Genomic DNA, 14,444 nt, shown 5'->3' with positions numbered 1-14,444 from the left:
TCAGGTTTGGAAGCTTTAAACCACAAGTGTTCCTCACATGTGGTGTATGGAATGTTACTAATTTATTTATTCTTTGTTGATAAAAAAACAAAAAAAACAAAAAAATTAATATTTTAACTATTTTTTTAAAAAAATATTATAATATTATTATAAAGGGTTATGGAATAGTGTTATTTTACTGTTTGTATTGTTAACAAAACTTTTTTCCAACAAAAAAATAGAAAACTAACTACCACCTATAAATATGGAAACGCACTCACGTATGGATTAGAACAAACAAAAGAAAAGTTTCTTTTGACACTGTCCCACTAAAAAATTTCATTTCACAAACCCCTGAAAATAATAAAATAATATTTTACATTAAAAAATAAAATAAAATAATTGAATATTAGTTTAATGAATTGTTAACTGTGTTTTTTTGTGTGAGAAGAGTCCTTGTATCATCTACAAACTAATTCTCCACATTCAAATACTACACACAACTAAGTCACAAGTGTCTACAAGGTGTGATTATATATTATATAGGATTAGTTTTATTTATTAAATCTTAACTTCAATACAAGACATATACAATATATAATATACCTAACTATCTTGTTTTTATGTAATAATAAATTATATAAAATAAAAAATAATAATACATATATATATGAATGTAAATGTTTTTTTTAAAGAATTAAATTAAATAAAAGGAGATACTTTAGAGGTATTCCAACCCATTTACACTTTAGGCTTTGTTTGGATGAAGGAGTGGAAAGGAAGGAGTGAATTTGAGATGATTTGAAGGGAAAGTGTAAAGAAAGTTGGGGTGTTTGGATTAAGGTAAATAGAGTGGAAAGTGTGAGAAAAATTTATGAAAGTTTGTGAGTTATGTGATGGGTGTGATTGAAATTATATTTTTTATATATAAATATAAATTTATATTTATATTTAAAAATTGTTAAAAAGTTATTTTAATATATTTATTTAGAAATTATAATTATTTTTAATTAAAATATTATTTTTATTGAAATATTATTTTTAATAATGTATTAGAACTAACTTTAGAAAAAATACAAAATGATATAAATTTTGATAAAAATATTTAAATATTTATAAATATTTGATAAAAAAATATTTTTATTAAATAAAATTATTATTTTTATCTTTTTTTATAATTAATATAAGTATTATATAAATATAATTTTTTATTTTTAAAAAATATATTTATTATTTAGGGTTTTATAATAAAGTGATTAATTATTATATGATTAACTTAAATATAAATTAATATAATATGATTAATTATATTATTTTATAATAATTATGTTTTTAGAATTTTAGTTATATTTTTATATTTAAATTGTAACCTTTTAAAATAAAAGTAATAATAATTTAAATTTAAAATAAAAGTTAATTAATAAATTATAGACTTTCTGCTGCAACTCTGTGTGTCTGTCCATCTCCCATTGCGCACATCATCCTGTTCTGTGGGTCCACTTAATAGCTCCATCTGGTTTACCTCTGTAACAAGAATAAGGCTTTTCCATCCTTAAGCACCCCGTCTCTACCACATGAAGAAGAATTGGCCTTAGCACGTCTTGATAGAAGTCTCACTGATCTTCTCGGGAAGGATATCGAATCCCCCAGTTCAAAGAGCCCTTTCAATTTTCGTCTTCGTGGTGGGGTGGTTGTGATGCCTCCTACGGTTGCTCCCTCCGCAAGGTCCAATGGCAGCGTTCTTTCAATTTATTTGTTTATTAAGAATGTGTTTTTATGCAGTGTCAAGGCATGGTATGAGAGTCCATTTTTGTCTGCTATATTTTAGAGAAATGTTTCTTTTGACCAGGAATAAATGTGAATCAGTAAATAACATACCTTTTTTTTTAGTGTTGACGGTGTTAACCTATGAGCACCCTATTTTAAGTTGCTTTGGTTTTGTTTGTGGATGATATTGATTGTAAATTGTTTGTTATACATAACCTTAAACAGTGTTGTGATAAAATAAGAAAAGTACCCAAAATGGGATACCCTGAAATGTTCTATATAAACATCCCAAATGTGTGAGTTTTAATAAGAGCATTTCTCTCCTCCAAGGTCACCAGGGAGAGAGGTCGAGAAGGCAAAAAGCACATTTCTCATCTCTCCTTGGGTTTTAGGCCTCCCTCATAATAATTAATAGTAATAATGGAGGAGCAACCCAAACTTGAACCTAGTCCTCTCCGAAAAATGGTGGCGGTTTCTTCCATCGCCGCCGGTGTACAATTTGGGTGGGCCTTGCAACTCTCCCTTCTAACTCCATATGTACAAACCCTAGGAGTTCCTCACGCCTGGGCCTCCTTCATTTGGCTCTGTGGCCCCATCTCCGGCCTCTTAGTTCAGCCCATTGTAGGCTACAGCAGTGACCGATGCCAATCTCCTTTTGGACGCCGCCGTCCCTTTATCCTCACCGGCTCGCTCGCCGTCGCCGTCGCCATTATCCTAATTGGCTACGCTGCCGATATAGGACAACTAGCTGGCGATGACATCACCCAGAAAACCCGTCCACGTGCCGTTGCCATCTTCGTTGTTGGCTTCTGGATCTTAGATGTTGCCAACAACATGCTCCAGGGTCCATGCCGCGCCTTCCTCGGTGACTTGGCTGCCGGCGACCAGAAAAAGACGAGAACCGCCAACGGCTTCTTCTCGTTTTTCATGGCTGTCGGCAACGTCTTGGGCTATGCCGCAGGATCCTACGACGGTCTCCATAAGATTTTCCCTTTCACAGAAACCGAGGCATGCAACGTCTTCTGCGCAAACCTAAAGAGCTGCTTCTTCTTCTCCATCGTTCTTCTTCTTTCTTTGTGCAGTATCGTTCTCACTTGCGTGAACGACCCTCAGTACATACCCTCAAAACAGGAGGAGGCTGAGGATGAAGGGAAGACGCACTTTTCGTGCTTCTTGGGAGAGTTGTGCGTTGCATTCAAGGGACTGCAGAAGCCAATGTGGATGCTGATGCTGGTGACCGCTATTAACTGGCTTGCGTGGTTCCCTTATGTGTTGTTCGACACTGACTGGATGGGTCGTGAGGTGTATGGTGGTGATGTTGGGCAGAAGGCATATGATGCTGGTGTTCATGCTGGTTCTTTGGGACTCATGTTGAACTCAGTGGTGCTCGCTGTGATGTCTTTGGGTGTTGAACCGTTGGGTCGCTTGGTTGGAGTCAAGTGGTTGTGGGCAATGGTTAATGTTATTCTTGCAGCTTGCTTGGCATTGACCGTGCTCATCACAAAAATCGCTGAGCAGCAACGAGCACTTAACCCTGCTCTCATTGGAGACCCCTCCATGGATGTGAAAGGTGGAGCCATGGCATTCTTCTCCGTCCTTGGTATTCCTCTTGCGGTAAGCTTTCTATCTTTTCTCACCATTCATGCAACAACATATTAGGTTTTCCTTCCATCATCACTTCATTGGATAAAAGTCAGCAGCATTTTCAATAAAATCTGAAAAATACTTTTCATTTGTATCGAACTAGAACCATTGTTTATCTTGCTGTAAACTAATACTCTCTGGGTATCCAGGTTACGTACAGTGTTCCCTTTGCTCTAGCATCTATCTACTCCAGCAGCTCAGGAGCAGGACAAGGTAACTATATACACAGTTAGCATTTGAAAAGGGTGATTTAATGCTTAAGCCCATCAAGATGTTTAACTTTTGTTTGCTTCAAAACTTTCAGGTTTATCTTTGGGTCTTCTCAATGTAGCAATTGTGATCCCTCAGGTTAGAATCCATTTACTTCATATATATTGGCATCTAATTACAGTCTTTTTCATAAGTGTATCAAGAAGTTGATGATAGAACATAGACAACTTCCTTGGACCAACGAATTTTAATGAAGAGTTATATATTTGGTTTTGACAGATGATTATATCGGCAATTAGTGGACCATGGGATGCTTGGTTCGGTGGTGGCAACTTGCCGGCGTTCGTGTTGGGCGCAGTGGCGGCCGCCGTCAGTGCCATACTAGCAGTTGTTCTGCTTCCAACCCCTAAGAAAGAGGATGAAGCAAAGATTTCCAGCCTCTCCATGGGGAGTTTCCATTAGTGGCTAGAGCTCGGTATGCTGTACTTTGCCCCATGCATGGAGATGGGAAGAAAACAAAAAGAATGGAGCCTTTATATTGAAGATGGTGTACATGTGCATAAAAATTAGCTATTAGATTCTTGAAAAGTTTCCATAGCTTCTTATTCTTACCTTGTGCAAATATTCAAATTCTTTAGATAGTTTGGTATGACACTTACTCCGAAAGTTTTGGGGAAACATCTTCAAGTTCAAAAGAGATATAAAAAATTATATATTTTTTCTTCCAGATTCCAATTTTCACTATGCAACCACTTCTGTTTAAGATTCATGGAAGTATGCTATACTACTGCTTTAACTTTAGCTGAAATTGTATCATGCACTCACAATTTTAGTTTAAAACATTAAAAAAATTAACTCGATATCACTAATGAAAGAAGTATTTTTAATTTATTTTTCGCCAATAAAAAACTAATGAAACTTGTCTCTCAAATGACTTTTTCAAATACACAAAAATTATTGTTAGCATTCACAACTTCGGTTGAGAGTCTTCTTACCTGATTTTGAAGTTTGTTTATGGAACAACATTCTTCACAACTCAACTTACCCATGAATGTAATTTTAAAAAAATATACTCCATTTCGATAATATTTAATAAAATATGCACTAATTTCCATAAATTTTCTGAAAAGTTAAACTATTTTAATTGGGTATATTATTTTCCACTTTGTATTCACATGTTAGTATCCTGAGTTGTAAGAAAAGAAAATTCTAGATGATGATACTTTGGAATTGTTTCATTTTTCTCTTAAACTCAAGATACAACTAGATAAATTATAATTATAATTATAGTATTTTATTTATATTTATTATTATTATTATTATTATTATTATTTTATATAATATTTGATTATGAAAAACAAATCACTAAAAAAATCATTAAATAGAAATCAATTTTTAGATAAAAAAAAATAGTCATTTGACTAAATTAGATAGTATTGTAGAGACTAAAAAATTTGGTATCTAAAGTAGTTTCTATTATTAATAAAACTTGTAAATTAGTTTCTAAGTTAGTATCAAATTAGCTACCAACTTTAGAATATAAAATAATTGATAGCTAAAATTTTGATAGTTAATTCAATACCAATTTAGAAACTAGTTTATAAATTTTATTAACAATAGAAACTACTTTAGATACTAATAAATTTTGTAGTCTTTAAAATTGTATCTAACTTAGTCAATATAGTGACTAATTATATTTTGTCTCTAAAGTTAGTTTCTATTTAATGATTTTCTTGTACTGAATGAATTTGACATTATTTTTCCAAGACTCTACCATCTCAAGCTACCGTTATTTCTTACTTCTAAATTTAATTACAATATTATTTGGAAAAAAGTTGTGAATAATTAAAAAAATCTTTATGGCTTAATTCAACGTTGGAATAATTTCTTTTTTATGCTCAAGGAAATATGATTTTTTTACGAAAGTGAAGCAATTTTATTGTTTTTTTTGTTACTGAAATGAGTTTCTTTTTTAAAATTTATGGATTAGGGTTAGTCGTTCCAACATGGAACGACTTCAATATGAAGAAGTTGTGTCATGATGGTACGATTTTTATCTTATCAAAGTGAATTCGTGTCACGACTTTAGTAGTGAAGATAAATTTGTGTCACCTAGACACGTCATTGATTAGTTTTGTTTTGTTTTTTTTAAGTAAAGTTGTGGCTAGGTGGCATGACTTCTTTGTAATTGGGTTTTAAATAAATTCATGCCTCCTTGACACAAAGTCTGTATAAGTCAATTTTTTAGGTTATATTGCATACATATTTTAAATAAAAAAATATTAATATATAATTTATGTAAATAGTAGAGAAATTTGATGTAAATGGTAATATTTAATTATAGTTTAAATGAGGCCTAATTACTGGGGACTTTGTTCAATTTAGTCCCCACATTTTTTTTTAAAATTAAAGTAGTTTAAAGTTATTTAAAAGTGATTCAATTTGGTGTCTTCCATTAAATTGAGTTTAACGACGTTAAGTGGTGTCAAAGTGACATACAAAGTGGCACAATAAGGCACACATGGATTTACACATCACTTGTATGCATTTACTGTTGAACCAAGTGGTGTTCAAGCTTTGAAGAATCCAAATCCTTTGAAGGATGTTGAAGCCTTTGCTGTGCTTGGTGTTGCTGTGCTGGTTTAGCTTAGTTCTGGGGTAGTTTGAATGTTGTAATCCACCCTTTGATTAAATCTAAAGCATAAGCATCTCAATCTTTGTGAAAGTAAAATGTTTTCAAACTAAGTTAAAACAACCGATTGTTTATACTTAGGTGTTTTGAGAAAAAGATTGAAAACTGTTTTTAAAATGGTTGAACTGTTAAGTACCAAAACAACCGATTGATTCGAGGAAACAACCGATTGTTTGTTTTGGGACCATAACAGAAAAACTGTTTTCTCTTTGACTGAGCTTTAAATGATTTAACTGAATACGCTCCAGTCATTAAATGCTTTGACCAATCTTTTAATGCAATTTAAGAGTTTGTTAAGATTTGATAACAAACTACATCTTTGAATAAATTCAGAAAAACAGATTAGACAATCAATCTTTGACAAGTTTTCACTAAGAGTTTTTGAGTTTTTCAAAGAGCTGAGATTGCTAAGAGTGTGTGATTGATCAAAGTTGTGGAATAGGATTCTGCTTGTATTGATTTCAGATTATCTTCTGTAACAAGTGTAATCCTTGTACTCTCTGTAAAGACAAGTTTTGTTTATGTGTTTGCTAAGATTGGCTGCGTGTTCTTGAGGGGATCAAGATCAGCAATCTTGGTGTAAGTGTGTTGACCAAGGAGAGTGTGTTTCTTGAGGTGTTCAAGGTCATTCTCTTGGTTGTTGTGTAAGTGATCAAGGTGTGATTGCTTAGTGGATTTCTTCAGGGTTTTTGAGAAGACTGGATGTAGCTCTGGATTTGGAGTGAACCAGTATAAACAACTGTGTACAATCTCTCTATCCCTATCTCTTTAAATTCAGTTTTGTTAATTGATAACTGGTATAAACAACCGATTGTTTCGGTAAAACAACCGATTGTTTTTCCAGTATTGTGCTTTTGCTTTAAGTTTTGAAAAACTGAATTCTTAATCAAGGTTTTCTTGAAGTATTTTCATTCTAGGCTTAAAAGTTTACGAAAATCCTTCTTAAACAATTCACCCCCCCTCTCGTTTAAGGCCATATATTCTAACATTTACTGCGGTGAAAAATTTGTGCATTTGATTAGCATGAAGGGGAGAGAAATTAGGGATTGTACTTTGTACAAGTGATTGGGAGATTTGGAGTTTTGTATTAGGCATTGTAGTGGAAGGATCGTTGGTGTTGTCGGCTCGTGCAGTTTGTGCAACAATATTTTGTTGGCAAGGTTAGTGTTTCTTTGTTTTCATTTGCATTGTTGATAATTGTCATATTTACGTAATATTTCATATTAAAATAAAGCCACTTGTGGATATTAATTGATAAAATACCTATAATATAACCCCTAATTTATGAATTTAAACATTTTTATATATTTGTCATTATAATTTGAAAATAATGATTTATTCTCAAATTTGTGTTAATTTCAGGATTTTAGGGATGGAAGGGAAAAAGGAGAACAGACAAAGATAAAAAAGGGAATGTTGGAATGCTCTAACACTCGCCCAAGCTAGAAGTTCCTAAAGGATCTCGCCTAAGCGAGATCATTCCATAGACGTTGGGCCTATTTTCATCTATCTCGCCCAGGCAAGCCTAAACATGCCCAAGCGAGAAGTCACTTAGCCTAAGCCGAACTAGGTTAAATATGAAGCGTGAGGGACAACCATAAACATCAATTGGGAGAATAGGAGGTGATAGAAACCCTAGAGGAGACAATCGTAAAGGAGAAACATCTTGGATCTTTTTTTCTTGTTTTCCATGCTTGTACTGGCCAACATGACTAGCTAATTCTACCCTTTGGGATTGAGAGTAATTTGTTCAAACTCTTATATATTGAGGTGATATTTAAATATAATATTTTGTTCTTGATTGATGATTGGTACTGTCATTTTATTTGTAATGCTTGTTTACCATGATCAAGATCATCATATTTGACTAGAAAGTACTTATAAATTTGTGACCCAAATGATAATGCTTAACATATTTGAATGTTAGGAATATATTTGAAATATTAATGGCTATCAACATCTAATCGTAATGATAATAAGTTTTTATAAATATGTGAGGAATTGATATATAGGAAACTCTCTTAATAATTTTATATGTGAGGAATTGATATAAATGACTTTTATATGGGAATCAACATCAATCAAAGGATAGAATATTACCATGCTAATATAAATACAAAAGAGTAAGAAGGATGAACCACAATCCCAATTTTCCCAATTAAACCAAGAAACTCTTTAACTTGCTTTATTTACAATTCTTGCAATCATAACATACTCCTAACAAACTTTATTATTTTGTTTTCTATTTAGTGAATCCTATACTTGATTATTCAACTGTTTCTTATGGGTTCGATATTCCTCGTAAGGGATAAATTATTACTTCTGACAATGTGGTACACTTGTTGTAAAATAAGTCATCAATTGTTGTGTGATTAGTTGGATTAGGGGTTTATGATGGGATTAAATAATGGTTTTAGAGTGCAATTCGATGATGTGTATATTGTCTATTGAGTAGTTTATTAATTTGAAGTCACTTTTATAATTAATTAGGCTTTGTTCCTTGTGATCCACCATTACCTTTTTGTTAGAATTGTAGGCCTAAAACAAGAGTGGGGGGGGGGGGGGGGGGTAATGTGAGTTGATTTTTAGACGTTCTCATTTAAAGTGACACTTTTACTTAAGGTTGAGATTTTAGCAATTATGAGTGAGGACCTAAGGAACATTCCCACTGAACATGAACTTAACAAAGTGGTTAAGTAAGTTTGAATTTTCACTTCACAGAGGCAAAGATGAAAAACAAGATATGGTGAGGATGAGATGCAATTGCGGAATTGAAATGGGAACAAGGTAAACATCAATGATGGTCACGACCTCCCAAATGATGCACCATACTCATGATTATGAGTGAAACCCAAAAACAACAAATAAGAGACTAAGAGACAAAAACATAAATTGAATGGAGAAATGGAAGGAAAAATGGAATGAGTAAACTTATGGTGGTGGGTGAGAAATGTCACGCCACTTAGAGGGTGATGTGTGTTAGAATTAATGGCCTAAACAAGAGGGGGGTGAATTGTTTGACAAAAGATTTTTTCAAAGATTGGCTAAGAATGAAGTTTTATCAACAATCACAAAAAGAGCAATAAGGGAAGCCAAACAATCAAAGCAATTAAAACTGTTTGTAGAAAAACAATAGGTTGAAATTTTGTTTTAACCGGTTGTTTATAGCAACAAAGACCAAAATCAAATCAAACAATTTATAATGAGTGAGAGAGAGAGAAAAACATTACACAATCAATTTATATTGGTTCACTCAACCCTTGAGCTACATCCAGTCCCCAAAACTGTTGAACCAAGTGTGTTCAAACTTTGAAGAATCCAAACCCTTTGAAGGATGATGAAAGGCTGGCTGTGCTTGATGTTGCTGAGTTGTCCTTTTAGATAGGATCTGGGGTAGATTCAATATGTAATCCACTCTTGATTGAATCCAAAGCATAGGTATTCTCAATCTTTTTAAAAGAAAAGTGTTTTTCAAACTAAGTGAAAAACAACCTGTTGTTTTGGCGAAACAACCGATTGTTTTATACTTAGGTGTTTTTAGAAAAGGTTGAAAACTGTTTTTATGGTTGACTTGCTGTCAAAACCAAAACAACCGATTGATTCGTGGAAACAACCGATTGTTTGTTTTGGTACCATAACAGAAAAATGTATTGTGCTTTGACTGAGCATTAAATGTTTTTCTAACTGTTTACGCTCCAGTTTTTAATGCTTTGACCAATCTTTAAATGCAATGAATAGTTTGTTAAGATTTGAAAAAAAAAACAACTTGGAATATATACAGAAAAACATATTTGAGTTTTTCACTGATTTTGCTTAAGAGAAAAAGTTGAGATTGCTTAGAGTTGGAGTTTTGATCAAAGAGTGTGAGATAGGATTTTCTCTTGTATTGATTTCCGATTCGTTCTGTAACAAGTGTAATCCTTTGTATCTTTTGAAAGAACCTTGTGTAGTTGCTGAGAAGTGATGTGTGTTCTTGAGGGGATCAAGATCAGCATTCTTAGTGTTGTTGTGTTGACCAAGAGAAGTGTGTGTCTTGAGGGGATCAAGGTCACTTCTTTGGTTGTGTTATAAGTGATCTAGGTTTGATTGCTTAGTGAATTTCCTCAGTGGTTTCTGAGAAGACTGGATGTAGCTCTTGGTTTAGAGTGAACCAGTATAAATCTCTATGTGCATTCTCTCTATCCTTAATCTATTTAAATTCAGTTTTAATATTTGCAAACTGATATAAACAACCGATTGTTTCTGCGAAACAACCGATTGTTATTCTGGTACTGTTATTTTTGCTTTGTGTTTTGGCAAACTGATTTCCTTATCAATTGTTTCTCGAAGTAATTTCATTCTTGGCTTCAAAGTTTGCGAAAACCCTCTTTAAACCATTCACCCCCTAGTTTAAAGTCGTACTTTCTAACAAGAACAACTACTGGTATTCCACTAGCAATCAATCACAAATTACAAACACTTAACGCCACAAAGAGGTGATCTTGACCACACAAGAACACTCACCCTCTTTGCTTTTCACACAACCACAGTCAAAACACCCTCTGACCTTACAGGTTAACAAACTTTACAAGTATAGAAAAGAAAAAATTACAAGAATAAAAAAATAACACATTACACCTCAGAAATCACAAAGCTCCTAAAATCAGTTCTTGAACCAATGCAAAGCCTTTAGGAAATCTTGCACAACTTTGAATCAAATCTCTTCTAAAAAAAGTTTTCAATCTTACTTTCTGTGTGTTTTTTAATACAAAGAGAAACCATATTTATAACTCTTAAATCTAGTCATTTTATGCAGTTAATCATGAGCCAAATCAGTTTGAATTTAACTGAAAATAGATTTAATAGGTTTTTGAAAAGCTGTTAAGAAATGTGACAATCAACTGGTTGAAATGTCGTTTTAACCAGTTGAATTGGTTTTGATAGTTAGTCAACCAAGTCAAAAACAGTTTTGAAAACCTTCAAACAAGCTAAATGTAAAACAACTGATTATATCGTGATATCAACCGGTTGTTTTTCTCTTTGCTTAGACAAACATTTTTCTCTTTTAAAACAAATTGATTCAGCTTGTGCATAGGATTAAGAATAAACTTTACATAAATTCTAAACACCCTAGAACTAAGCTTCAATCAAAGCAGCAAAGCATCAAGCTCTCATCACATATTTGGTTTCATCAAAGCTTCTGTGTTCTACAATCTCCCCCTATTTGATGAAGACAAATCCTTGGGATGCTTTTGGAATGTTCTGTTTTAGAATCTTGCTTAACCTGCATTCACAAGTAAAAATAAAAATACAAGATAATCTATTCCAGATTAATCAGGCACCAAAAACTAGTTTCCACTAGGTGATTTCCAAATAGGAACATCAGCCAAATCAATGTGAGAAACCAGTCAAACATGCATAGGTGCAGAATCAGAAACACAATTGGTTATTTCACAGGAATAACCGGTTAAAATATGTATCAGAGTTTATAACAAGTCAAAAACCAGTTAGAGTAATGTTCAATCAAAATGTGCAAACAAAACAGATGCAAATATAGGAACATTACAACCCAAAGCACACACTTCTCCCCCTATTTGTCTTCACAAATAGAGTGACAGAAGGATTAAAAACAACATAAATTCAAGATAAGGCTTGTAGATCAATTATCTCGAATTCATTTCTTAATGAATAAAACCTATCTTTGGATAAGGGTTTTGTGAAGATGTCTGCAACCTTTCGTTCGGTGGCAACGAATTGAATCTCACAGTCACCATTACTGACATGATCACGAATAAAGTCATGTCGAATCTCAATGTGTTTGGTTATGGAGTGCTGAACTTGATTCTTTGTGAGATTAATTACACTTCTTTTGTCACAAAATAAAGGGACCTTGCTGACTTTCAACCCAAAGTCCTCCAGTTGTTGCTTGATCCATAAGATCTGTGCATAGCAGCTCCTTGCAGCTATGTACTCAGCTTCAATAGTTGACAAGGCTACACAAGCTTGCTTTTTGTTGTGCCATGATACAAGGCTTGAACCAAGTAGATGACATGTCCCACTTGTGCTCTTTCTATCCAATTTACATCCGGAAAAATCAGAATCAGAGTATCCAACTAAATGAATAGGAGAGTGTGAAGGATACCATAAACCCACATATGTTGTTCCTTTAAGATACTTTAGGATTCTCTTGGTAGCTTTAAGATGAGATTCCGTTGGAGTGGATTGGAACCTTGCACAAAGGCAAACAACAAACATAATATCAAGTCTACTTGCAGTGATATATAGAAAGGAACCAACCAACCCCCTGTATTTAGTTTGGTCCATTGTTGTTCCAGTTTCATCAACACTCAAGTAATAGTTTGTAGACATGGGTGTTGTTGCAGCTTTACAACTCTTCATCTCAAACTTTTGAGAATGTCTTTATAGTACTTAGATTGACACAAGAAGATGCCTTCTTTGGATTGCTTGATCTGCATCCTAAGAAAGAAAGAGAGTTACCCCATCATTGACATCTCAAATCCCCCCTGCATTGTTGTTACGAATTCTTCACACAATTTATCATTAGAAGAGCCAAAAAATAATGTTAGCAACATATATTTGGATTAAGATTACATTAGAATTAGATTTTTTAATGAAAAGGGTTTTGTCAATCTTCCCTCTTTGATGGAGATCAAGCTCAAGAGGAAATAGAGGTCGAAGATCAAGGACAAAAGGAGGTAGAGGCCGAAGTTGAAGAAGCTCAAGGAGACACTACCTTACCTCAAAGGCTTACAAGGAGCAAGTTTAAGGAATTAGGAAGTAGTGGTAGATTGTTTTCTCTTTTCATAGTGTCTCTTGTATAAAAAGTAGAATGTTTAAATACATAGTCTTTAGGAAGGTGCTTAGAGGGAAACATTAGACACCTCTTTTGTAAAGCATCTTTAGGCTTTAGCTTAGAAAATTCTAGAAGCTTAGGTGTTAGCTTAGGAAAGGCGTTAGCTTAGGAGATATAAGAAAACAACTTAACCTTTCATACCACTGCTTTGGTGCTTGCTTAAGACCATACACGACTTTCCTCAACTTGTATACATGGTTGGGATATATATGGTCTTCAAACCCAAGTGGTTGTGATACAAAGATTTCTTCATTCACAATTCCATTTAGGAAAGCACTCTTCACGTCCATTTTGAATAACTTGAGTCCATTCATGCATGCAAAAGCTAGTAAGAGTCTCACAGCTTCTAACCTTGCTATTGGTGCAAAAGTCTCATCGTAATCTATCCCTTCTTCTTGGTTCTAACCTTTAACAACAAGTCTTGCCTTGTTCCTTGTGATGACCTCTGAATCATCTGATTTGTTTTTTAAAACTCATTTTGTTCCTATGACATTCATTTGAGTTGTTATAGGAACCATAAACCATTCATCATTCCTTACAAATTGGTTGAGCTCCTCATGCATAGCAACAGTCCAATGTTCATCTTTGAGTGCTTCATTGATTGTCTTTGGTTCAATCTTGGAGACAAACTTTGTATGATTACAGAAGTTTGCTACCATCCTTCTTGTAGATACACTATTATTGATCTGCCCAATGATGTTTTCAACAGAAAGATCTCTGGGGATCCTCCACTCTTTGGAAGATCACACTGTTGCAAATTTTCAATCAGTTGTTTCGTAGAATCAACTGGTTGATTTTCTGTATAGTTTTCCAGATTCTTCAAAAAGATATTGTCCTCATCTTCTTTTGTACTGATCTTTGCTGGACCTTGCTCAAAATTGTTAGTTTCATCAAAAAACTATGTACAGATTCTTCTACAGTCATAAGTTTCTTATTGTAAACTCTATATGCATGACTTGATAGGGAGTAACCAAGGAAAATACTATTGTCAACTTTTGCATCAAACTTACCAAGACTATCTTTACCATTGTTTAGGATGTAGCATTTACATCCAAATACCTTTAGGTGTCCTATGTGAGGCTTCCTTCCATTTAGCAGTTCATATGGAGTCTTTTTCAGAATTGGCCTGATAAGAACATGATTCATCACATAGCATGTTCTACTTACTGCATCAGCCCAAAAGCACTTAGGTAGAGATGATTCATTCAGGATTATTCTTGCTAGTTCTTCAAGTGATTTGTTCTTCCTTTCAACCACACCATTTTACTGAGGTGTCCTTGGTGCAGGGAAGTTGTGAAG

At 33.7% G+C, this 14,444-nt stretch overlaps 2 protein-coding genes across 2 annotated transcripts; one reads left to right on the top strand and one right to left on the bottom strand.

The window, feature by feature from the left end:
* The first annotated feature begins 1,935 nt into the window (after window positions 1–1,935).
* LOC137837408 (sucrose transport protein SUC9-like) lies at window positions 1,936–4,327 on the top strand. Its single transcript, XM_068646389.1, has 4 exons — window positions 1,936–3,360; window positions 3,540–3,603; window positions 3,695–3,738; window positions 3,880–4,327. Exons 1-4 carry the CDS (start codon window positions 2,167–2,169, stop codon window positions 4,060–4,062), a joined length of 1,485 nt encoding a protein of 494 aa, XP_068502490.1. The 5' UTR covers window positions 1,936–2,166; the 3' UTR covers window positions 4,063–4,327.
* A 7,584-nt stretch (window positions 4,328–11,911) lies between these two features.
* Window positions 11,912–12,670, bottom strand: LOC137838441 (secreted RxLR effector protein 161-like). The gene has a single exon (XM_068647686.1). It carries the CDS (start codon window positions 12,668–12,670, stop codon window positions 11,912–11,914), a length of 759 nt encoding a protein of 252 aa, XP_068503787.1.
* Window positions 12,671–14,444: the final 1,774 nt, after the last annotated feature.

This window comes from Phaseolus vulgaris, chromosome 4 (assembly GCF_000499845.2).
Source record: "Phaseolus vulgaris cultivar G19833 chromosome 4, P. vulgaris v2.0, whole genome shotgun sequence".
Lineage (NCBI taxonomy): Eukaryota > Viridiplantae > Streptophyta > Magnoliopsida > Fabales > Fabaceae > Phaseolus > Phaseolus vulgaris.
Note: the sequence above shows the minus strand (reverse complement) of the source record. Positions and strands in the feature narration are given on the sequence as shown.